Source organism: Periophthalmus magnuspinnatus, chromosome 11, assembly GCF_009829125.3.
Source record: "Periophthalmus magnuspinnatus isolate fPerMag1 chromosome 11, fPerMag1.2.pri, whole genome shotgun sequence".
Classification (NCBI taxonomy): domain Eukaryota; kingdom Metazoa; phylum Chordata; class Actinopteri; order Gobiiformes; family Gobiidae; genus Periophthalmus; species Periophthalmus magnuspinnatus.
In genome coordinates this window covers 14,707,369-14,733,915 of record NC_047136.2, presented here as the reverse complement: position 1 = coordinate 14,733,915, position 26,547 = coordinate 14,707,369, and the positions used below count along the sequence as shown (strand labels likewise).

Below are 26,547 nucleotides of genomic sequence, written 5' to 3'. Positions count from 1 at the left end.
ATGGAATGTAATTTTAAGGTTGCACAATAGTAAAATGTCATCTTTTATATAGATTAAAAATGTGTTTTAAGTTATGTTCTAAGCTGATATGTTACTGGGGATATATGGAAATTGCTATCCCGAGCTATTAGGGCAAATCGAAATGGCTTAACCCTCCTGCATTAAACAGTGTAATCCCTCATTTGTCCAGGAGAGGTTCAAAGTGAGACGGTTTCAACAGTGGTCATCTAGGTATTGTTTTTTTGCGGTTAAAAAATAACAAAAAAATAAATGTTTGATCAATTTGGCAGTGAAAATATTTGACAAAATTGAAACTCTCTCAATGTCAGAGGTACAAGAAACAGTTCTATTAGTCTGATCAACCAGTCAAATAAATGAAATGAAATCAACCAAACCCATTTTGCAAGTTGAAGTGGGTCCTTGAATCTCTCTTTGAATCTGTGAGTATCTGGTGTTATCTCAGCAACTAAGGCTTTGGTGGGGAACAACCTGGACAATGGTTAAAGGCCCTCTATTACACAGAACTGACGCTTTTAGCTATGTTAGAACGCTGTTACCTCATCAAAAACACATCTAGAGTTATATTCTGTTTCATTAACACGTGTTTGAGTAAAGTCTGGCTACATCTCAAAAGCTCAAAATGCTCTGTTCCACCTTGTGATGTCATGAAGCAGTAGTTTTCAAGGGAACAGCTTAATTTTTCCAAGGTTAAATTCATACAAATGATTCTAGTGAAGGTGTATGGAGTTTAAAAACACTGTGAAGCACTTCCTGTATTACCACATGACATCATAATGTGGAACAGAGTGTTTTCCGTTTGAGAGAAGAACTCAGCCTAAAAATACAGGATTTAGTGTGAAAGTGAATGAATCAAAACACAACTCCTGGTATGTTTTTATGAGGAAACAACACAACAGAGCAGAAAATAACAATACAACATGATTGAACTACTGACTTTTATGCGAATACGTATGTTTCAAGGTATGAATTTTGTGGTTTTAGTGGTTTAGTTGCTTATTTTGATAATATAAAGGCACAATGCATTCAAGTGATCCTTCAGTTCAGATGAGACATTATTAGGAGTAGGATTTCCATGTCCATATCTTGAACTAGGCTTGGTCAGAACTACCTTAGCTGGAGGAGTTAGTCTCTTGTTAGCGTTAATAAGCCGACCGCGTGCCGCTAGCACTCTGACATAGGGCTTTGATGACATAATAAAGTGCAATTTGGTGAACTACTGCCCTGCACAAAGACCTCTGCTATTGCAAGAAGTATAATGATAAAACATAGTCTTTCTTAAGGGATTAATTGAATCTTTCATCGGAGCCATGGACGCGATGATGCGAGTGGAACACATTTTAGTGTTAGCTATTCAAATGCAGCGGGCCGTAGAGGGGATTAGAAAATTTCAAAAGGTGTGCACTCAAAGGCACATGAAATTTCAACTGCACTTAAAGATCAGAACACACTCACTTTTCTATCCAATGGTGAGGAATGATGAAGCTAAAAGGGGTAGAATTTGTGTAGGCTGGATTTAATCTCCAAAGCAAAAAAATACTAAAAGCTAAAGGAGGTTCAAAGTAATACTTATTAGACTTGGGAGTGAAACTGTGGCAGAGTGGTTAGCTACTAGTAAGAAGGCTGTGAGTTGTGCATGTCCTCCATTTTTTTAAACTAGCTTATCACTGCATTTTGGGGCCTAAGTGACTATATTAACTTATGGCTAAAGGCCACATGGTCCTGTTTTTATAGAAAACACTGGTACAGGCATGCCCAAACTGTGGCCCGGGGACCAAATGCAGCACTCAGACCAATTTTTCTCGGTCCTCAAGTTTCCAGGTGAATTGGCCCATATTACCTTAAACGGTACTTTTTACTGTACATTTCTGAAAATCTACTTTAACAAGCCCATATCAAATATTTAATGTGTCCCATTGAGGATATAAGCATGAATAAAGGTCTAGTTGTTCAGTCTAATTTTTAATAATAACACAGATTTGAAGTATTCACTGTATTAGCGACCAGTCTATGGCCCTAGTGGCACTAGTATAAAGAAACATAAAGTATTCTGTTGGCCCGTCCCATAGTCTGTATATATAAATGGACACAGCTAACCCACTAGCCACCATGCTCCAAACAGGAAGTGCTCAGAGGTGCACTTCTGGCACCATGACTCCAATTCACTTCAGACTGAAAAACTGTCAACCTCTCTCTCTGTAACTGCTGTAGTGAGCCTTGTCATTTTGGTCTTAAAATGTTTGTATTAACCCGCTCTACATGATCCTGGTGTTTTTATTTTGCTATTATGTGCGTAAATCAAGATATGAACATTAATAACAGACAAATCAGGAGCCTACTTTCCCCGAGGTCGCTCCTGTTAGTGTGGAACTCTTGTTAGAAAGAGTAACCAACATTTTTACTAAAGTATGAGTAAACTGTCAAATATATTACTTGTAATGTGGAGTGTTTTGAAGGTGGAAAAGCGCTATATAAAAACGTGACCATTTACCAAGTGACTATTGTCCAGGATGTAAAGCCCACAGTTGCTGAAATACACTTTTGTATTTCCAAAAAACAAATCATCTCCACATTTTGTCATTTTAAAAGCAGGTCTCATCATACGGCATACGACCTCAGAGACTGTAAAATCACAGCTATTTTTAATGGAAAAATGCCACAATGTTTTTTGGTCACTGGTCCATTTCAACTCCCCTGTCACTGTATAGATAATATGCAAATTAAACCCAACAAAATTAAATAAATGCCACTTGAAAATGTTGCAAAATGCCACAGTGACTCGAGGTTAAGTTCGTCTGACTCCAAACTCACCCCTCGAATAGAAATGCAGACTTCAATGCGCTGTTGTACACATTATTCTTCCATATCCGGAGATTTGAAGCAAGAAAAACAATATTTATCAGACAGGAGCTGCCCCGACAGACAAGCCCAGCTCCAAACGTGCTCGGGTTGAATAAACAAAAAAAAAACTGCACCCAGGTGGCCAGTGGAGGCATCACTCTATATCTGTATTTTAATATTGAACTGTTCTGGTCAAGAGGGAGACAACAACACCCAAAGCTCACCTTGCATATAAACCTCAGTGTGGACTTCGTGGGAGAGTATTTTTCACATTATTCACATTGTTGTCGAAATGCTATTCTCAAATGGTCTGATAAGGATTTAGAGTGATCATTATTTTACAGATTACAATATTACGACATTACAACATTCTATGGGCCAATAATATTTAATTCAGATGGGGGAAAAGATAAAATAAAGACTTTTGTTGTAATGCAGTGAGTTCTTGGGTTTAGTCACTTACAGAAATCATCAGATTAAACATTTGTGAATTTACTTTTTTAGATATTTCATGGCAAAGTGCAATGTAATCAATAGGAAAATCCATCTTTTGCCCCCATCTGAGCGTATAACGTCATCAAATTGTGCTATATAGTTATAATCAATGACACACGTGGATCAATATGTTATAATTTTGACATTTTTAGTCATCTAAAACAATTTAAAACTGCCGAATCCTTTTATTAATCATTAAAAATACCGATAAACCAATTAAAAACAGTGTATATGGTGAGTCTGAATGCAGTGAATTTAAACTCTGTCAAGTGGCATATTGCAAAAAATCATTAAATCAATTCGGAAATCTATCTATCTATCTTCATATACTTTGTTAGAGACAGTGAAAATATTGACAGAAGCTGAGAAGGACCACTGACGAAACATACAATGCACTCTGAAATAATTATAACTTCATAACAAAACGTGACAAATGTACCAATATCACTAGCACCAAAAAAATGACTGGAAGAAATGACCCAAATTCCCCAAAACACCGTGAATACAATTGATAATCTGTTGTTACATATTGTCCTTTTTGCTTTTCATGCAACTTTGAGTACACTGGACCCTCTTTCTTTATTGTAGTAGTAGTAGTAGTAGTATTTATAGTGGTAGTAGTTGCAGTAGTAGTAGTAGTAGTAGTAGTAGTAGGAGTAGTTGTTTTGCTTTCCTGGTTTCTGTCTTCTGTCTCTCTACACGTACATGGCCGGAGATACGAAGCTTTCACCACGGGCGATGTTCACGGTTCCTGTGTCGTGATTGGTCGGATCAAAGTCGTTTCCGTGGAGACCGTCGTTCATGTTGTCGTAGTTGGCGCCGCCGTTCAAGGCTCCTCCGCTGCTCTCGTCATCCAGATTCTAAGATAGATAGATGAATTTACAATTGCATAAATGTAGGTGTTATTTCAGTAGAGGAGACCGTGTTAGACCCTTAGGTAGTTTAAATTTCAAATTTTCAAACCAAGAACAAAACAAAGAAACAAACAAAAAAACAAGCTGAAAAAGGTACAAGTGACTTTTTACTGTCCTAAATGCATAAGAACTATGGCCATGTATGACAAGAAAATACATCTTGCAGTGCCCATATTGCTCTAATTTTTGAACTATGTTATAATGTTAAAGTTACAGGTCAGATCCTTGGAGACTCGTGCAACTGAATGCCGTTTAATACCATATGGTGGAACATCAGGCAATGCAATATATCATCCCCATGAAAATAACTATGTACTGCACCACTCACCAGAAAAGTTACATAGTAGATACCTGTGATAACTAACCCTTTTACTTCTATTTATTAAGAATAGTTTAACTGAAGGTCCCTACATGGAGCTCAACAGTTCTGCAAGTAAACCTCCCGTTCATTTTTCCCATAGACTTTCTGAAAAAGCATACTCAACACTAAAAGTTAAATCTGTTAACTGGACAAAAAGTTATATATTAGGCAGTGTCCACCAGCACCAGAACTGAAGATGAGCAGCAAAACGTTTTCCGGCTGACAGATTTAACTTTTAGCTTTTACTGTGGATCAGACCTGGACAACTGAGACATTTTCTGACAAAACCTTGCTCAGGGATAATCAGCTGTGTGGTAACTAATGACCAGAAGCGCTAAGAAGGCAATGGAAATATGGAAAACATTCCCATGGGACTCCAAACCAGGACAAAGGGGCTTTTTTACTCTCACACATCTGGGATACTATACTGCAGATGGCGCTGTCGTCCTGACTCCACCGGTAGGAAGACAGAGCCAAAACCTGTTTAAATCAGCTGACTGGACACGTCATAGCAACATCACGTGACCACTCTGAGGAAGATCGCTCATGAGCAGTCCAAACTGTCAGCTATGAACACAAACTAAATCTTGGTCTGGAAAAATCATCTATTAAAACAACCACATGATAGATATTAGTTGCCACGTAGATGGTTAACCTCTGCGATGCCTTTGAACTTTTAATATTTGAATTTTTCTAAAAGTCTATGGGAAAAATTAATGTAAAATGTACTTCCAGAACCAGAAGGGGTCACCGTTGAGCTTGTGTGTAATGCTGTACAAAATAAAGCAGAAAATTTTAAATGTGTCTTGAATTATAAACATGTTTAGAGTCAAATCACATACTTAAAATCCAATTATAAACCCTAAATCTACAGGAATGGTAGCAAACATGTTTTTATTTTTGATAATTACCGTGACAGGTTCTGTGCCTGAAGTCTCGTAGTAAACATCTGGACTGAGAGGCACAGTTTCTGTGTTGGAGGGCGGCTCTGACGGCTTATTCAACTGCAAAATACGCAAAGATAACACATTATGAATTTATTTTACAGTATTTAAGAGCGATTGAAGGAATTATGTTTTTTCTAAGGTTTGATATATTGCAAGATGGATGCAAAAATATCCATCTCCTGCTACGAGGAGTCAGTAGGAACGTGAAAATAAACTGTAATTAAGAATATTGATATGAAAGGTCATCTAATTGGTTGGATCAGAGAAATATATATATATAAACCTATGTGAGTAGCTTTCTAAAGTTTGGGGGTTTTGAACTTTTAAATGACACCCCAGTTTGAGATGTACAAATGTGTTATGGGTACACTTTACTTGTTCATTTACATAATTTGTCCTCCACATTTGACCCATCCTTCAATGCCACTGGGGAAACATGTAAGGAGCAAAGGGGCACCCCAGGACAGTGTTTAAGAACCCATTTCCAAATATTAAAGAGCCCATATTATATTTTTTGATGTTATAATGTTGTTTCCTCACCAAAACAGACCTGGAGTTGTGTTTTGTTTCATTCACACATGTTTAACACACAAACCCTGCATATTTAGGCTGAATTTTGTCATGTGGTTCAACTCAATACACCTCCAATAGAATAATTTGGATAATTTCAGCCCTGGAATTTCCAATCTTTACTGACCAAAAGGTAAAAGATCGCTGTTAACTTGAAAACTACAGCTTCATGAGCATTTTGAGCTTTGGGGATCTAGACAGACTAATAATAAAGGGTTACTCAAACATGCGTGAGTGAAACAAAACTCCAGGTATGTTTTTTTTTAGGTAACAACATGGCTAAATCTAATAATGTTGCATAACACAGGACCTTTAAACTAGCTGGGTTTATTATTTGGAGCAAGTAGCCTTAATTCTACATGCATTAAGAGTAAACTTGAGCACCCAAAAGCAACCTACTAAAACACATGCAATAGCGCCTGTGAACGTATCAGCTGCTAAAAATGTCATGTTTCTTCTAAATTCTGAAGATGATGAAAGTTTTGGCATAACTTTATTCCCGATGCCCTTCCTCGCGCACACAGATACATTCTTAAGGCCTTATTGACTTGCAAACGAGTCTGTCACAATGTGAAGGCTCCCCTGGTAAATGGCACTCAAATGTCATTGATCTCTATGCAAATGCATGCACAAACAAGACGTAAGAATGACTTTGGGTTAAGAAAAAAATTATATACAAAAATGTTTCCAAATGAGTGCTCTGAATCTTCCAACTATCTTTTCTTATATTCCTACTAACTTAAAGAGGGGGTATTTTACTTCTATTGGGTATTAATCGTTAACACATAACAGATTTATATCACCATGTTACCTTTTATTGTTTTGAAAATGCTGCATTTGCTGAAAACAACATATTAACATACTACTTAACATACATACTTTGATTTTTAACGCTCTTGTCTACCTTCCCTTTGCTCTCTAAGTCACTCCCCCTTAAGAGCAGTTCACATCGCATCAGGTTTGTGAAGTTGTAGTGTACAGTTTTGTCTCATGTGTTTGTATATTTCTGGAGAATTGTCATGTGGGAGTATGATAACGGAGGCTTGTGGGCTGAGCATTGCACAGAGTCTTACAGCTAACCATAAGGAGGGTTCAAATAGAGCCTGGGAGAGATTACTAAATAACTGAAGCATGCATGGATGATATCTTAAACCTCTTCAGATGTATTTTTAATGAGGGAACAATGTTATAACATGGTAGAAAACTCAGTTGATTTTGCATAAAGTGGAACTAAACACCAAATAAACTTTGCTTGCTACTAAACTGTGGGTGTTTTTATACTATTATCTACTGTTCCTAGTTGGAACAGTAGCTTGTTTGTGCAAGCTAGATAAATTCGCAGCTAAATCAACCAAACTCTAAGTGTGCGCTGGCTTCAATGGCCGTGTCAGTTTCCAGTAGTTGGCGACATCACGCAGCACTGGCCTGATTACAGCCAGGTGTTTATGATTACAAACACCTGGCTACAGAGGAACCAGGTGTTTGTAAAATGTGTTTTTTTAGGCTTGAAGTTTAGTTCCACTTTAATGTCCTTCAAACCATATCAGACTTGCAATACATCTTGTAGACTTATCAAAATGTTTTATTTTGAATTTTGTGTGTACAATTTCTCTAAAATCGCCTGAGCAGTACTTCTGACTTCAACAAGGTATACTATGCAACTATCCTGGTAGATGGTCTGTCACTTCCGTTGCTTGGCCTAGAATATTCCACGGTACGACATTAAACCTATATCTATATAAACATACACAGGTGGCACAGGTGGTGGTAAATTTTGGAAATAACCTGTAGTTGAATAAACACAAGATATTTGTGTAATCTGTGTCGTCCAGGTATGATCCGTTTAATCGTAAAAGAAAAGTTCAGTTCTGTCAGCTGGACAAAAAGTTATTTGAGTGAAGACGTTTTGCTGCTTCTTCAGATTTGTAATGCAATATAGATCAGTTTAATGCCATACTGTGGAACCTTCCAGGCAAAGCAATGACATGTCCATTGAGATGAGCAGGTGGCACACTCTCCAGAAAAGTTGCATAGTAGATCTTTAAATATTTAAGTTTGACATTTTACTTCCACCTGAATGTTTCTTAGACATCCTTCAAAACACAACAATTCACAGCTCAATAGTAAAGACTGCTGTTAAGATGTTATAGAGCTAAAGATACATTTTTGTGCAATTTTCCACAACAATCTTTGCAAAAGTCGCCGCAGTATCTCGTTTTAAGACCTCACCTTACTTTACCTCGCTACTATAATAGGCAGCTTCCCTCCAACAAGACATTTCCCGAGGTTGTGATGAAATTTCATATTTAGGACAAAATTGCTTCCTCTAGCTATAAAACTTTGCGGACCTCTTTTATGAACAACAAGCTACAAATCCAAGACACTCTGAAAATACTTAACTTTTAAACAAACTCCATCCCTGCCCTGGGCTTTCTACACTTGTTATTAAAATGCACACTGCTGTTACAAAAATACATATTCATAAGACGATATTGGAACTAACAAAAGAGCAAATTGTGAAGCTTGAGTTATAAAATGCATTTATAGTAATTGATATGAAAGTGGTAAACGTATTCGGAATGAAATAAACATGATAAAATACGCGTTTGCTTTAGGAATGAAATAAACACAGCGTTTTTGTAGTAAAAATCTCTAAATGATTGCCAAGGTTTCTGATGGATTGCGTACTTAAAGCAATAAATGACAAGTCTTAACAGCATCCTATTTTTTCCTTGTGACGTTTAAAACACAGGGAACAAAAGCGCAAGAACCTTAAATGAAATAAACACCTTCTTGACAAAGTAGTTTTAACTTGGGTTCGTCGGGGAGCTGCATATTAACAACATTGTGCCTAGGTGGATTGAAGTCAAGAGTAAAGTAAATTTAAGGCTAAAATGTCTTCCTTTTCTGAGCTTTCTACCATGTTATAACGTTGATCCCTCATCAAAAACATATCTGAAGAGGATTTAGATGTCATCCATGCATGTTTGACTATTTTAGAAATTTATCCCAGACCCTATTTGAACCCTCCTTATGGTTAGCTGTAGCTCTGTGCAATGCTCCGCACACAAGCCTACGTCACCCATGCTCTCACACGACAATTCTACATAAATATACAAAAATATGACACAGAACTGTAACATAACAGCTTGACAAACTTGATGTGATGTGCAGTAGTTTCATTAGAGGGATGTACGTGGATTGTGTTGTGATAAAGGGGGAGTGACTTTGTGCAGGGAGCAAAGGGAGGGAAGACTCAGAGCATTAAAAATATAAGTGAAAATTTAAAACAAAAGGTAACATGGTGATCTAAAGATGTCATGTGTTAGCAGTTAATACCCCACAGAAGTAAAATACCTCCTCTTTAATTATGGCCAATTTAGGTTGCTTTCACATTCACACCTAATTTGAGACTAAACCCTAAACTAAAGCTGGACTATACCAGGTCCAAATCAAAACTAATGAGATTCAACAAGTCTCTAAGCCTATGTATTTGGTTACAACAGAAAGACAATGACAACTTGTTGACTGATCTGAGATTTAACCCTCCATTCGTCGAACGGCAGTTGAGCCGATCATATCCATTTGGACGCTATATTACAGTAAGACAGTAATGCTGAGTTGCTGCCAAGTCAAAAGACCTCTACAGTACGTCTTTGCAGCTAAGACAATGATTTTGCCAGGTCATATTTTTTGGAACGTCTACTAAAGAATATCTGAAGTTCTGCAGCTTCTGAGTTTGTAATCTTTGGTAAAATAGGTAACATATTTAAAGAGCCCCGTGCCTCTGCTTTGAGATGCCGTTTGGATTTACATAAAGCACAATTGGTTGCGGAGTTACGGTAAAGGAAAGTCCACAACCGCGAATCTATCGGCATCCACCGCAATAGGGTTAAGCCATGTTACAACATCGCCACCTCATCAAAAACATACCCGGAGTTGTGTTTTGTGTTTGTTTACACATGCATGCGTAACCCTTTAATATTAGCCTGTCTACATCACCAAAGCTCAAAATGCTCTGTTCTACCTTGTGATGTCAAGTTAACAGCCATATTTCACCACTTGTTCAGTAGAGATTGGTAATGCCATGGCTAAATTTATCCAAAAGATTCTAGTGAAGGTGTGTGAGTTTAAAAGCACAGTGGAGATGTCATGAGAAGCACTCAGCCTACATATGCAGAAATAGAAAATGGAAATAGAAAAAACACAACTTCTGGTATGTTTTTGATGAGGAAACAACATTATAACACAGATACAGATCACCATGTTCCCTTTTATGTTTGTGATAAGGGAACAATGTTATAACAAAGTAGAAAAAAAAAACAAAACAACAGATTTTGCATAGTACCCTCTTCAATAACAACTTGAGAAATCTTTAAACCCACCTTAACCTATAACCTTGCATATTTTAATATTCCACAATCTACAAAATACTTTATCAGTAACAAGCACAAGATGATTAATTGAGTGTATAAAATAACTTCGAGGGAGGAGGAAAAATCACAAGCAAATTATTTCGAAACATCTCTACCGCTCTAATCAATAGCCATTAGCCTCATTACGAGGGTCTGCTAGCACTGTCCGTCTCTGCCTGTGTGTGAGAACGTAATCAAGGGGACAATAAAAATCGATTAAAATGCCCCGCCCGCAACTCACCATCTCCGTGGAACTTCCTGTCTTCACGGGGGGAGGCGGCTTGTGTTTCGGCGGCCCACTGTGATTGGACAAAAAGGAGAAAAGAGTACATTATCGACATTAGTGGTGTCAAGGCATTGGATTTTGCTTTCTGTGAAATGGTTGGAGCGTTCAGAGAAAAGTCGTCATAGAGTAATATAATTGAATTCTTGGATATAGGAGGAGCATATAGGAGTACAGATAAATGGTACATAGACATTTTTGTACACTGCTTTTCTACCTTCTGGCCCTTCAAAGGCCTTTATATCAAGGAACTGCTCACTCATTCACACACACATCCATATGCCAATGTATACAGACACTGAGGGTGATGTGGGTTAAGTGTCTTGCACAAGGGCACAAAGACAGTAGTCATCTGATGCAGCTGGAAACAAATTGCCAACATGTGCGTCAGTGGATATAACAGCTCTAATGATATTTGTGCCGAGAGTGGGATTTGACTCACCAAGCCCCAAACCTCCACCAGGATGTACCTCCACCCACATGACCCTCACCATTTTTCATTTTGCTTTATAAATGACTTTGTGACACTTTCTATCAGTTGTTGCCTTAGTTCATAGTCAATTAAAGGCCATTAAAGGTTGCCCATGTGTTGCCGTAGCCCTGTGTCTGCTTAAGATTAGGAACAAATGTGTAATGATTAAGGCAAGGAAAAGGGTTTGGGCTTGTCTTTACCATAAATCTATGTAAACTTCTGTAACGTTACATTGAAAACAGTGGCTAGGCAACTGTGGAAATAATGGTCTTTTAACATGGCCGCTGTTTGTTTACTTTTAGGGACTTGTGGCTGGCGGTAAGTCACATGAGGGTCTCCCCGTAGACTGTATATATAAATGGACTTAGCTAATGTGCTAGCCGCTGTGTTCCAAATAGAAAGTGCTTGTGGGCGAAATTCTGGTCTCGCCTCTTACTCCAATTCACTTTACATTGAAAAATTGCTTCCCCTCTCTCTGTAACTGCTGCCGTGAGCCTTGTCATTTTGGTTCTATTGCCATTTTAATGTTTGTATTAACCCGCTCTACACTTTTATTTTGCTGTTGTGTCTGCAAATCAAGATATGAACATTAATAACAAAAAAATCAGGCACCTTCTTTCGCCGAGGTCACTCCCTCTAACGTTAGCAAGTTTTTATTGACAGCGTCGCTCCCTGCTAAACCAGCGGTGTTGGCAGCAAGGGGCGTTACCTTCAACAGCCTCACTCCAGATTGGCTCTTTGGTTGTTATAATACTTGCACTAAGAGTTCATAGCCACTAACCGCTCGCCCCAGTGAGCTTTATTAGACTTGAGCCAAATGCTATGACGTCACCCTCACTTAATCCACTTCTTTATGCAGCCTACGGGTCTATTCATAATGCAGACTGTTGTGTGTTCTGAAGCGGAGAGTGACCAACTTGTGAAGCAGTCAAACAACTTTTTATCCAAGCAAAAAAGTAATTTATGGATAAAAGTTCACTATACTTTTGGGGGCCACCTGCTTGTCTTCATAGAGGCAGATGTTCCATACCAGGACTTTAAAGTGATCTATTTCCAGACAGGAAACACAACCAGACCCCCAAGTTTTCAGTGTATTTCATAGCAATAAAAACTCTTGTTACTGAACACATGCCAGACAGATAGGTTTAATGCCATACTGTGGAATATCTCCATGGAGGGAGGGATGTCGCAGTAGTATAGTGCACAGTAGTATAGTGCACCTTTAATTACAGTAAGTGTCATATTTACAAAACAATCTGTGAAAACCATTGTTATTTCAAACCCAGTAGCAGTGGCTCAGGTGGTACAGCAGTTGTTCTATAAGAGTCAATTTTTGCTCCGTCCAGTGCATATAGTGATTCACCCACCTTATATAGACAGTCACCCACCTGGCCTACAGTTGAAACCAGAAGTTTATATACACTATATAAAAGACACATACACTGTGTTCCAGAGATGAACATGCTTTGGTCCGAAATGTGCATATCAACCCAGCAACAAAAGCAAAAAACCTTGTGAAGATGCTGGCTGAAGCTGGTAGTATGCTTCGGGTCATTATCCACAGTGAAACGAGTACTGTACTGACATGTGCTGAAAGGCCACTCTGCAGGAAGAAGCCATTACTCCAAAAGAAACATAAAAAAAGCCAGATTTCAGTTTGCAAATGCACACAGGAACAAAGACATTCATTTTGGAGCCATGTCCTGTGGCCTGACGAAAATAAAATTGAACAGTTTGGCCATAATGAGCATTGTTACATTTGGCAGAAAAGGGGGGAAGCTTGCAAGCCTGGGAACATAATCCAAACTGTGAAATATGGGGGTGGCAGCATCATGTTGTGGGGTTGTTTTGCTGCAGGAGGGACTGTTGCACTTCACAAAATATTCTCCTGAAGCAAAATCTCAAGACATCAGCCAGGAAGTTAAAGCTTTGGTGCAAATGGGTCTTTCAAATGGACAATGACCCAAAGCATACTACCAAACTGGTTACAAAGTGGTTTAAGGATAACAAAGTCAATGTTTTGGAGTGGTCATCACAAAGACCTGACCTCAAGTTCTATTGAAAATGTATGGGGAGACCTGAAAAGACATGTGCGAGCAAGGCGGCCTACACACTTTACTCAGTTACACCAGTTGTGTCAAGAGGAATGGGCCAAAATTCCTGCCAACTATTGTGAAAAGCTTGTGGAACGATATCCAAAACGTTTGACCCAAGTCATACAGTTTAAAGGCAATGGTACCAAATACTAATGAAATGTATGAAACTTCTGACTTTGAAGAAAATAATGAAAAATTGTCAAAAAATGAATGGTCTAAGAGGTTGTTTCCAATTCTCAACCAAAAAACACATACATTTACCCTACCTACAGACTTCTACAGGGATGTAAAATCATAAAAAACATCAAAACAGGAAGTACTAAATTCTTACTCCTCGTCATGGCGATTGCGTACGTAGAGGATGACGCCCACTATGATCCCGATGAAGGCCAGACTTCCCAGGATTCCTCCGATCACAGCTCCAGTGGAGGGGGCATCGGTGTTCTGTCTCTCCTCCTCTGAAATGGAACAAATAAAAAAGGACTTTATTATTTGTCACAGATCTGAGACTATAGTGTAGAGCAGTGACGGTATTTCTCTATATCGTGTTTATGTTTGACTCAGCACCATTTAATGCAAAGCAGACAAATGTGTTGAGCAAACAGCTTTTTATGACAATAGAAGCAAATGAGACGCTGGAAGGAAGTATGTAAATGCAGAAGGAATCAAATGAGAAGTCAGCTTATTTCTGGGTTATCAGACAAAACAAGTCTAAATGGCTGTCTGAAATATGAATCAATTGGATCCTGTTTCTGGACCAACATTGTATGGAATCTAAAATACACACTTCCTCCCACTTTACAAAGATATGAGTCTGGTCACCAATGAATTTCCCTGAGTGAGACCTGTCCTAGAACCTGTTTGCCATAGGACACTCAACATAGCTCCGAGACACAGATCATTCAAGTGCACAAATTCCCCAACGACAGTTCAAGAGAGACAATTTTCATCAAAAAACATTCCCTCATCCAAATGACACTTTTTCATCCAGAAATCTCAACCTATTCTTGATAATATAAAAAGTGCTTGAAGACTGTTCCAAAATGTCACTCCTGAATTATTACAACACATTCTAATGCGCTGCTGAATGTATATCGTCCAGAATTTATGGCATACAAGAAGACTCTTTTAGTTTTTAGTTAGTTAATTAGGTCTTGGGGATCCAAAAGCCTGCAGACCCATCTAAAGTTACTGCGCCATCACATTTTTGACAATAACTCTCTTTCCATTTTTGAGATAAACGCATTGCATTTAACTTAAAAAGTGCATTTATTCTACATTAGTAAAAATCATCTTGTCCTATGTTAAATAAATGTACTGCAATAAAATGTACAATAAGTCGTAGTGTGTTCTTTCCTGAATGAACTGTGGAAATTGAAAGCATCACACAGTTTATTTTAGCATCTAGCTTTGGCGCTGCATTAGTTTGCAGCACGCGGTGACCCTGACATTCAATTAAGCTTGTTTATGACCACCGGGGGCCGCGTGGCACCCAAAATGACTGTAAAAGCCTGTCATTACAGCAACGCCATTGTACAAAAAGAAGAAAATGTATGAAAAATGCATTTAAAGTGTCATTAACTCATAGACTATTTTTTTTTTACAGAGCTAACAGTGAAAATCTCTTTAAACTTAGTTGAAGCCTAAGGTGCATATGAGAGATTTTCCTGTTTTTCTAATTATTACTTGTTTTGGTGGGATAGTACCTGTGATAAATATTTATCATAGTCTTACATTATTCAAGTTGCAGTGCAAGTACAAAAATACAGGAAGTTATGCTGAGTTCTAAAACAGACTCATAACTGTCATTTATTTTTATTAGTTCAACCAGGAAGTTAAAGGGCCCATATTATGTCATTTTCTGATCTATATTATTATGTTGTTTCCTGATCAAGAACATACCTGGAGTTGTGTTTTGTTTCATTCACACATGTTTAACACACAAACTCTGCATATTTAGACTCAGTTCTTCTCTCAAACAGAAAACACTCTGTTCCACCTTGTGATGTCATGTGGTAATACATGAACTCTGTTTTTAAACTCTTTACACCTTCAGAATCATTTCGAATCATTTCAGCTCTGGAATTCCCAATCAAAATAACTAATAACTTGACAGCTACAGCGACATGACATCACAAGGTGGAACAGAGCATTTTGAGCTTTGGAAATGTAGAAGACTAATAGTTACTCAAACATGTGAATGAAACAAAGCACAACACCAGGTATTTTTAAGAGGTAACAACATTATAACATGGATTAAAGCTCACAAAATAAATTAATAAATAAGAAAAACAGTGAAAAATTTTTGTTTGCTCTGTTTTAGAGAACTGAGCACTCTAAACTGTCATGTGCACTGTAATGTTTGCGAGTGCTGGCTGGATCTAGAGCCCTCACAGACTTTGATACAGAGATGATAAAAGGATAATTGGTTGTGATTGCTCTCCATGAACGATTCAATGTGTGTACAGCCGAATCAAAGTGTTTGGAATTTGGCATGAAGGCAAATGGAGCGCTTTGAAATTACGCACATGCGAAAGGTGTAGAAGATATTTATAAAGATTAAGAATAGGTTTGTTGCTTTTTATAGATTTAACATGGATGTCAAATGCAGAAAAACACATGGTTATATTTGGTGGTGTAACCATACTTTTACTTTGGATATATACAGATGAGAGAGGGACAGTGCATATATGGTACAGAGGAAGAAGAATGAATATATGGTATAGAGGGGGGGTTAGGAATATATGGTACAGAGGAGGGAGGCTGTATAGAAGGATGCTGTGATGCTGGATGCTATGTTCTTCAAATATTCAAAACAATATTGTCAAAAACGTATTCCTTTCTCATACTATTCCCATACTATTCAAACCCAAATTCAAACATTTCACTTTCCCAAACACATGCATTTACTAGTTTGATCAGCAGGTGGCGGTCTGATCCCAGCACTGAGGAGGCACACATGAGGAGACACATTTAGGAAACACCGAATGGGAGCGGTCTATAGAGCAGTGCACACATCTGCTACTGCTACCACTGGATACAACTCACAATGGGCCCTTCTCATTTCTAATTACATTTAATAACATTCAAGTCCACTTCAGTTGGGAGCATTAGGCATATAGGCTACTGATTGTAGGTTTAAACCCCTCAGAGTAAACAAATACATTTTGTAAACTGAATAATACAACGTAAATAGTGCATGGACTGTGGTCTTGTGTGGTGTTTTTAGGGTTATGCCTTTATTTGTTATTTAAAGGGGCGGTTCATAACAATACATGAACCAAGTGTCATAGGAAAGATGCTGGTCCAAATACTGGAAATGCAAGTTAAAAAAGTACACAGCTATCATATGGTTACATGTAGGCCTGCCACGATAAGGGGAGGTACATTTACTTTGCACCACTTGCACATTTTGGATTATTTTTTGGCTATATGACAAGATTTAAGCCATAAAAGGATTGAATTTATAACTTCTATGACTCATTACAGATGCAAACTAAGTACTAAACTGTTTCATTCGGCTGTTTATTTATTGCAGCTCATAATTTTTAACAATATTGTAGATTTAGAATTGTGTCAGTGGCATACATTATCGTTTATCGTCTATATTTACTTCAGCAATATATCGAACTTCAAAATATATTATCATGACAGACACATACACTCTCACCCCCTCTGCACTTAGTCTCTCTTGTGATGTCATACCTTTGCTATAAACACATTGATAAAATTGATTCGAAGCGGCTAAGAATTCAATGGTTGAATCTATTTAACTGTGGAAATACAGATATTTTCTCTGTAATAACTGGGGTAGATTCAAATTTAACAGAAATGATCAAGTTCAATTGTTTACAGATTTTTTTGTATATATATTTTTTCTTGCATCAAATTGTAGAACGTGAGAGTCAGAAAGAGAGAGGGGAGGAAAGAGAGAACAGAGAAGTGAGACAGAGTGGAAAAACAAAGTAGGGATAGAGGAGAAAGAGTAGGACATGAAGGGACAGAGGATGAGAAAGAGGATAGAGGCAGGGTAGAGCAGAGGGGAGAGAGAAAATGTTAAAGAGAATAGGGGGATAGGGGAGAAGAGAGAAAGGGAAGTAGGTAAAACGTGACAGAAAGATGGGAGAGAAGGGAGAGAGAGTGGGAGAGGAAAAGAGTCATGTGAGGACAGGAGAGAGAAAGAGAGAGAAGGAGGTGAGAGAACATGGTTGAAAGGGAGAGGTAAGGGAAAGAGGATAGAGAGAGGGTAGGGAGGCAATTAGTGAGAAAGAAGAGGAGAGTACACAGAGAGTAGTAAATGTATTTTTAAGCACCTGCAGTATACTGTATGTTTAAATACAGTGGACATAAAAAGAACCCCTTGGACGTACTCATAAATACATTAATATTTCCACCAACAGCATTGCTGACTGAAGCTCCACCAGAACTTCACTTTAACTTGCTGCCTGATGGTGGGTGAACTTTTGTGCTTTTCACAGAATGTTCCACAGTATGACATTAAAAGGATCTATCTCCATGGAGACAAGTAGGTGGCACTAGAGAGCCAAGTATTTATTTATTTATTTTTTTAGAACAGATGTAACTGAATACTGTAAACGGAGACAAGCGAGTAGCAGAACAACCACAAGAAAATATACATATTGCAGCTTTAATTTGGCAAATCCTGAATCAGTGATTGACAGGTGTCAGAGTGATGGACAGTACCAAGAGAGGTGTAAAATAAAGTGCAGGGGTTAAAACCTTCTGTGGCCTTCTGAAGTTCTGAGTTCTATGCATCAATCTAGGATGGCTCTCACTGAAAACATCGGAAGCAATGATCAAATCGTTCAAACAGATACTTCACGTTCATTAGTTGAAGTGTCACAACAACAGAACAACCAGAAAAATTTAACTTTACTTAAATTCAGTTGAGCGAAAAGCAAAGGCGTCTTACCCATCCACAAATGCACAAAGCCCTCTGCAAGTAAAAAAAAAAGGTCTGTATTTCTGCTAAAATAGGCTGTAGTATGTCTTTCACATTGCCATGTTTGGTCATTTGGTGCTGCCCTGTGATTGGTCCAGGATCTATCACATGCAAGACGGACTCTCGAGAGATTATGAACTCACAAAAATTCATCTCATTATGGCATCTACAGAAAATAGCCTTTGTAGCTAACTCTACAGGCAACATAGACATCAGTCATACACATTTCTGCAATAAATTAAAATGTTTAAAATGTATAATTTGTTTCAAATTGAAATCTCTGAATTATCTTTTAACACTGTTTGTAAAGTAATTTCAAAGGGGATTTAGATGAAGAGGTAATCTCATTTATCCATAACCTTGATAGATTCTTTCCACTTTATATTACTCCACTGAAAACACTGAAAGGTCATCTATATTCAGCAGCACATGCACAGTTAAGTGAAGCTGATCACGTATGCGGCGTTATCAAAAGGCATTAGTGTGTTCCCATTATAGATTAAACCATAACAATGTATTAACATATGTCACAATGCATCGCTAAAGTTGTCATTACCGTGACTGCATCTGGGATAATACGTGTAGCACAATGGCATCTATAATCTATCATTTAAAAACAATTGCTCCCAAACAAGGCACGAAACACAAAGGCCAGTAAATGCCACACGGTTCATTTCCATAAATATGAAGTTTAAGAGGGACGCACCGGAACAAATGCCAAACACACTCAAAGCTGTTATCATCACCAAAACCCAGGGTTACTGCGACCGTAACACAACTTTATGTCATTTGAAAGTTTTTGTAGTCTGAAAAATACAAGATTTTTCAGTTACAGAATTTGGTGGACAATTTTGCAACATCACAAAGGTGGGAGTGTAGTTATAGTGCTCCCAGGTACAAAAAGATATGTTTTTCAACTAGTAGCATAAAGGGGAGTTGAAATGGTTTTGTGAGTGTTGTGAGGTTTTGGGGGGAATTAAGACCAAGAAAAGTGTATTACAACAAGATCTTTCATAAAATAAGGTTACTTGGTACGTCAGTTTGGTAAAAAGCTTTTAAAATGTTGTAAAAGTTTAATTTGGCTCTATCTAATCCAATGATGTTTTTTATGTCGAGAGTGGGATTCGAACCTGCAACCTTCAGATCCGAGGACGAACACAGAATATTACTACATATTCACAATTGCTGCACAAATCTCAAATTCATAGCCATCCATTGCATAAATATTTAAAATTACCTTGCATTACTCTATAAACCAGAATGATGAAAAGTAAAAACTGTTGTCATAGCAATGAACAATTCAAAACAAAGCATTATATCTTTTGAATGGTCACCCGTCCTCAAAATGGCACCATAAAACAGGAAGTTGAAACCCAGAAATAAAATTCATATGCTAATGAGTATAAGACAATATATTGGTTGCAATATATTTCCAAAACACTTTACTTTACATTTGGCACAGCCTCAAAACACACTGAATACAATGTGTCTAAAATTGTAGAAAACCAGTGAAAGCAATGATTTACAAAAGATCATCAGAATTTGGAGCACAGAGGGAAGTACATGTACTTGGAAAATTACAAGATTTTAGAAACGTTCAATTTGACAGAAATTGGGTTTTTGTCTAGCTTAGTGTTCAGGCAAAAATACTATCATTCAAAATTCAGTTTGTAGGGAAAAAAAATGTGAGTTAGCTGCGGTAGATTTGGTTATTTTTGATCGACAGGTGAACTTAAAGCGAACCTATTATGCAAAATCGACTGTCAGAGCTTTTAACTATGTCATAGTTGTTTTTCCTTTTCATTTATCCTCTCAAAGTTGTATTTTGAGTGAATCGGTCATGTTTGAACAATCTTTAATCATTTATTTTCAAAACGTAATTTTGCCGATCAACTCCCGTTTTCACCGTCACTGCTGTACACTCACTGCTCTGTACTTCGCTCTCCAAATTTTATTTTGTTAATTGATGATGCGCATAGGATTCAGCAGCGCCGTGTCCTCATTTTGATAAGAATGAAAAAAACTAAAACGTAGCCCCCCACTGGAGAAGCTCACAGTGGACTTGTCTTTAATAATGCGTTGTTTAATAATGATTGTTTTGTAACATAATGATCCACAGATGTCATAGATTATAAATGTAGAGCAGACGCAGGAAGTCTTTAAGTAAAACAGAAGATATACTGTATAATGTCTGACATACTGCACATTGACACAGATATGGATCCATTTCAAACATTGTAACTGTGATTTTATTTATGTAAAAAGTACACATTAATGTACTGTTGTTGTGGGATAAGTTCAGAAGTATTTGTGACAGCACCAAGTGTACGTAGATAAGGCTGTAGTATTAGTTTTAGTAGTAGTAGCAGTAGTAGTAGTAGTATTACAGTAGGATTAGTATAGTGCCACTATTAACATAATCAGGCATTTGAAGCAAAAGTAGTAGTTGTAGTAGTAGCAGTAGCAGCAGCAGCAGTAGAAGTGGTAGTAGTTATAGTAGTAGAAGTAGCAGCAGCAGTACTGTAGTAGTAGTAGTAGTAGTAGTAGCAGTAGTAGTAACAGTAGTAGTTGTAGTAGTAGTAGTAGCAGCAGCAGCAGCAGCAGCAGCAGCAGCAGTAGTAGTAGTAGTAGTAGTAGTAGTAGTAGTAGTAGTAGTAGTAGTAGTAGTAGTAGTAGTAGTAGTAGTAGTAGTAGTAGTAGTAGTAGTAGTAGTAGCAGTAATAGTAGTAGTAGTAGCAGCAGCAGCAGCAGCAGTACTGTAGTAGTAGTAGTAGCAGTAGTAGTAGTAGTAACAGTAGCAGTAGTGGTAGTAGTCATAGTAGTAGTAGCAGCAGCAGCAGCAGCAGCAGCAACAGTACTGTAGTAGTAGTAGTAGTAGTAGTAGTAGTAGTAGTAGTAGTAGTAGTAGTAGTAGTAGTAGTAGTAGTAGTAGTAGTAGTAGTAGTAGTAGTAGTAGTAGTAGTAGTAGTAGTAGTAGCAGCAGCAGCAGCAGCAGCAGCAGCAGCAGCAGCAGCAGCAGCAGCAGCAGCAGTATCAGTAACAGTAGAAGTAGTAGTAGTAGTACTAGTAGTAGTAGTAGCAGCAGCAGCAGCAGCAGCAGTATCAGTAACAGTAGTAGTAGTAGTAGTAGTAGTAGTAGTAGTAGTAGTCATAATTGTAAAAGAGGTAGAAACCCCTTTTGCTAAACACATTTTGGACTACGCCAAAATGAATGATGAATGATTTTTATTCAGTTCTTATATGATTCATTGAAATTCGAAGTTACAGTACTTTTCTTGAATACAGATTTTGACTTCTTCCGGTCTCAGCACACCAAACCCTACAGTTTAATTGTGATCTTATTTATTTATTTATTTTTTATCATTTGCCACATTAGTAGAAGTAGTAGTTGTGGGATAACTGCAATAGTATTTAGCAGACAAACAGCAACAATAGTATTTTGTTTACTTCCTCCATTTCGACAGACCTAAGCATAAAGTCAATCCTTATGTCTTTAGTCAAATAGGCCTATAGTCCCTGTAAAATTCGGTATAGTACACTGCATACCCCTCTGTATACTGCAACACTTTACATAGGGCCCTATATACTGTACCAACTGCCTCTGTCCCATATTAACCCCAGTCTATTACCCACCCTCTCCCTGTCTGTACACCGCTGTGGGCTCCGGCTGGATCTCTATAATATTTATGTGAATTACTGTTAAAGCAATAGCCGGGTCCCCATAGCTTTTAAAAGGGAGTGGGTAGAGCTAAGCACAGAAATCCATATTGTATCTGTGCTATTGTCAGTCTACACCGCAAAAAAATGGATTCCCGAGTTAAAATGACTTCAATAAGATGATCAGTTTTATGTTGATTAATTTTGGTGATAATTTAAGTGTATTTAGATTTGTTTGTTTTTATATTTTGAATGTGATGACAAGGTGGTGTGGTAATGTTTTGAATGCCCAAACGTGTCCTCAGATATTAAAGCGGACCTATTCTGCAAAATCAACTTTTTAGAGCTTTTAACCATGTTATAGTTACTCACCTGAAGTTGAATTTGGAGTGATTCGCTCTCTACTTCGTTCTCTACTTTTATTTTCTTAATCAGTGAAACACATAGGATTCAACAGCATTGCCGTTTTGGTTCTCAATGTGAAATTTGAGTGAGCTCCAGATCCTTAACTAAAATCATGTTGCAATAAACCCAAAATGTCTCTATTATAATATTGTAACGATCTGATATTTTGTGTTTAACTCAGAGCTGACACCTTTTGTTCTTGTTCTACCTACCTATTATTCTATATATTGTTCTATCATTCTATCAATTGTTCTATCAACCATTCTATCTATTGTTCTATCTATTGTTCTATCAAACGTTCTATTGTGCTATCAATCGTTCTATCAATTTTTCTGTCAATCGTTCTATCTTCTATAAATCGTTCCATAAACCGTTCTATCTATTGTTCTATAAATCATTCTATCTATCGTTCTATCAAACTTTCTATTGTGCTATCAATCGTTCTATCAATCGTTCTGTCAATCGTTCTATCTTCTATAAATCGTTCCATAAACCGTTCTATCTATTGTTCTATAAATCATACTATCTATCGTTCTATCTATTGTTCTGTCAGTCGTTCTATCTATCATTCTAACAATTGTTCTATCTATCATTCTATCTATTGTTCTATCTATCATGCTACCTATCTATCGTTCTATCTATCTTTCTATCTATCATTCTATTTATCATTCTATCTATCGTTGTATCAATCTGTTTATTTATTTATTCATTAATTCCAGGTTCACTGGACTTAATGAGATGTTGATTTTCATAGCATGTTACAGCTATGACCTTGTAGTTCTATTCACTGTTTTTTTTCTTTTTTTTATCAGTGCACTCTTTCTCTTCTTCCCTCACTATTTGTAATAAGCCTCCAAAAATGCACCCATGTAATGCCATTATCTCGGTGACAGTCAGGTGGGAGAGGGTGGCTCTGCATCACGCACGCTTAAAACCAAATTGAAACAACAATCTTTTTGTGAAGCGCTCCATTAGGTCCTGTTCTATCCAGCTCCACCAAAACACATTATGCCCAAGGACTGCACTTAACCATCTCTCAAATATGTGGATGACAACACAAAGGGAAGTGAAAAATATGAGCTAGCGTGCCTCTAAAAGCGTGCTTTTTGGATAAATCTGAACCATTTCAATACTGGTTGCCAGTTTGACGTTGGACCTGGGGGTAAAATAAAAAAAAGATGATTGGATACAGTAAAATGTTAAGTTGCAAAAAGGTTACTGTGCGTTTTAGCTTTAAAGAGCCCATGTTACACTATGTCCTGAGCTATGGTAGAATGTTGTGTCCTCATCACAAACAGACCTGGGGATTTTTTGTTTTGTTTCACTCACATATGTTTAACACACTAACCCCGCATCTATCTATCTATCAATCTATCAATCAATCTATCTATTTTTCTATCATTCTATCAGCCTATCATTCTATCTATCTATCTATCTATCTATCTATCTATCTATCTATCTATCTATCTATCTATCTATCTATCTATCTATCTATCTATCTATCTATCTATCTATCTATCTGTCAATCTATCTATCATTCTATTGTTCTATCAATCATTCTATCATTCTACCATTCTATCCATCTATGTATCTATGTATCTATATATCTATCTATTGTTCCATTGTTTTATCTATCAATCTGTGAATCTATCTATCTATTGTTCTATCACTCATTCTATCATTCTACCATTCTATCCATCTACCCATCTATCCATTTTTCTATCAATCATTCTATCATTCTATCAATCTATTATTCTATCAATCTATCATTCTATCTATCTGTCAGTTTATCTGTCAGTCTATCTATCTATCATTCTATCTATCAATCTGTCAATTTATCTATCGTTCTATTGTTCTATCAATCATTCTATCATTCTACCATTATATCCATCTATCTATCTCTTGTTCTTTTGTTCTATCGTTCTATCAATCTATCCATCTATTCATCTATCCATCGTTCTATCGTTCTATTCATCAATCTAAATATGTGGATGACACCACATGTTTAACACACAAATCTGCACATTTCTTCTTGACTTCTTCTCTCAAACAGAAAACACAGATAATACAGGAGGTGCACTGTGTTTTTAAAACCCACACTCCTTCATTCGAATCTGCCATGATACCTGTATTATCTGTCTCCCTGTGTGCTTTCCCCTCCCCTACCTGTCTGAATCTGGAGCTAGGCAGAGTTCCTACTCCTCCCGTGCTCACCTGGAGCACATTAGCGCAATCACCACCACCTGCTGTGGAGTATATGAGGGCTCGGCAGAAGACACTCGGGGCCAGACCGTCCGCGTATTCCTGCTCGTCTTCACCCTGTTTCCAGGACCGTCTCGGGCGAGACCGTCCGCGTGTCAACATTCCTGCTCTCGCGCTCGTTCCTGCTCCTGCCTCTGCGCTCCAGCTCCGGTATAGTCACTCCTTTGCCTTGCCTCCTGTTCCGTCTTGGTCTCCGGCCTGCTTCCCGTCTCCTGCCCTGGCTCCCGCTCTCTGGACTACTCCGGCTTGGCTTTCCCCGGTCTCGTCCCGATCCTGATCCTCGCTCTGGTCCTGGCTTCCCCGTCCCTGCTCTGCACTACACCCGTCTGGTCTGCCTCCCGCTCCCTGGCTCCCCGTGTGTGTTAAACGAACTATTAAAAACTGAAATTCTCCACTTTGTAAATAAACACTGTCAACTTGCCCTGAGTCTGCACTCCTTGGTCCGCACCCGCACTAGGCATTACGACAGAATCATTTTGATCATTTTAGTTCAGAAATCTCTAGTGAACAAAAGGTCAAAGGTCACTGCTAACTTGAAAATTACAACTTCATGACATTATAAGGTAGAACATTGTCTTTGCACAGATCTGAGCTGTAAACTGGCCTGGCACGCCCCACCTGCTTGTCTCAATGGAGATAGCAAAATTTAATGCCATACTGTGTAATATTGTTAAGAAAAAGAGAACACTTCCATTGAGACAGGCTGATGGTGGATCCTCTAGTAGAATAGTTACGTACAGTAGTGCAGTCAGCTATCATAACCTAGTGACTTGATCTATTTTCATAAAACGAGCTATTTAAAGATGTCTGTGTGATCCCTCAGTAATTCAGGTGTGACCCACAGAGCTGAGTTAAACTGACTGCCCTGTGCCCTGGTTCTGGTGCCTTCCTCTGCAATACCTTCAATATTAACTGTTTCTGTCGACGTCTAAGGTTAAAGCACAAGTGATTCCTATCCTCTGCTAATTTCTTGCCATTATTTTCCAGCTCTCTTAGCAGTTTGAGGGTGATTTGGCTGTAGTTCTTTGAAAGATGTCTGTGTAATCGCTCAGTCATCCAATTTAAAGACAAATTATTACCCATCTCGAGATTAATCCCTGAGCTCTAATCAGTGTTATAGCTTCACAAGTAATCTATACATACATTTTTAAAGGTCCTATATTACGCAAAATTGACTCTTGTGAGCTTTAAGGCTTCTTTTAATGTTGTTACCTTGTCCAAAACATACCTGTTGTGTTTTGTTTCATTCACACACGTTTGAGTAACCCTGGTTTATCTCTTCCACTTTGTGATGTCATGAAGCGGTAGTTTTCAAATTAACTGAACAGTCATCTTTTACCTTTAGTTCAGTAGAAATGAGAAATCCCAGGTCTGAAATGACCCAAATGATTCAAAGGAAGGTGAATGGGGTTTAAAAAGCACTTCCTGTATCACCACATGACATCACAAGGTGGAACGGACTGTTTTCTGTTCCACATTATGATGCCGAAATATGCAGGAAATGTGTGTTAAACATGTATGAATGAAACAAAACACAACTCCAGGTCTGTTTATGATGAAGAAACAACATTATAACAGAGATCAGAAAATGCTGTAATATGGGCCCTTTAAAGACGCATTTCTGTTGCCATTCCAGTCATTCTATTGAGCCATTCTGCACCCAAGGGTATTCATGATATTGACTCATCTCCGATTAGTTCCTATTCATTACCCATCTGTATGCCTGGACATTCTTCTTCATTGGACAGTGATAGAGGAAACACCGTGCTCTGTTTCAAACCTGAAATGGTGGAATTGCTTCGGTGAGGTTGGAGTGTGGTAGATTTGTCTCCCTGAACGCTTTTGTCT

General features: G+C 37.9%; 1 protein-coding gene across 1 annotated transcript in view; it reads right to left on the bottom strand.

Moving 5' to 3' along the window:
- Positions 1-3,953: 3,953 nt before the first annotated feature.
- pvrl2l (PVR cell adhesion molecule related 2 like) overlaps positions 3,954-26,547 on the bottom strand; it is a 568,718-nt gene continuing 546,124 nt past the window's right edge. The window contains exons 7-10 of the mRNA XM_055225158.1: positions 13,744-13,870; positions 10,803-10,860; positions 5,541-5,633; positions 3,954-4,214 (exon numbers count right to left, since the gene is read on the bottom strand). Of these exons, the coding sequence (XP_055081133.1) occupies positions 4,050-4,214; positions 5,541-5,633; positions 10,803-10,860; positions 13,744-13,870 (443 nt within the window). The 3' untranslated portion in view covers positions 3,954-4,049. The remainder of the gene's footprint in view (positions 4,215-5,540; positions 5,634-10,802; positions 10,861-13,743; positions 13,871-26,547) is intronic.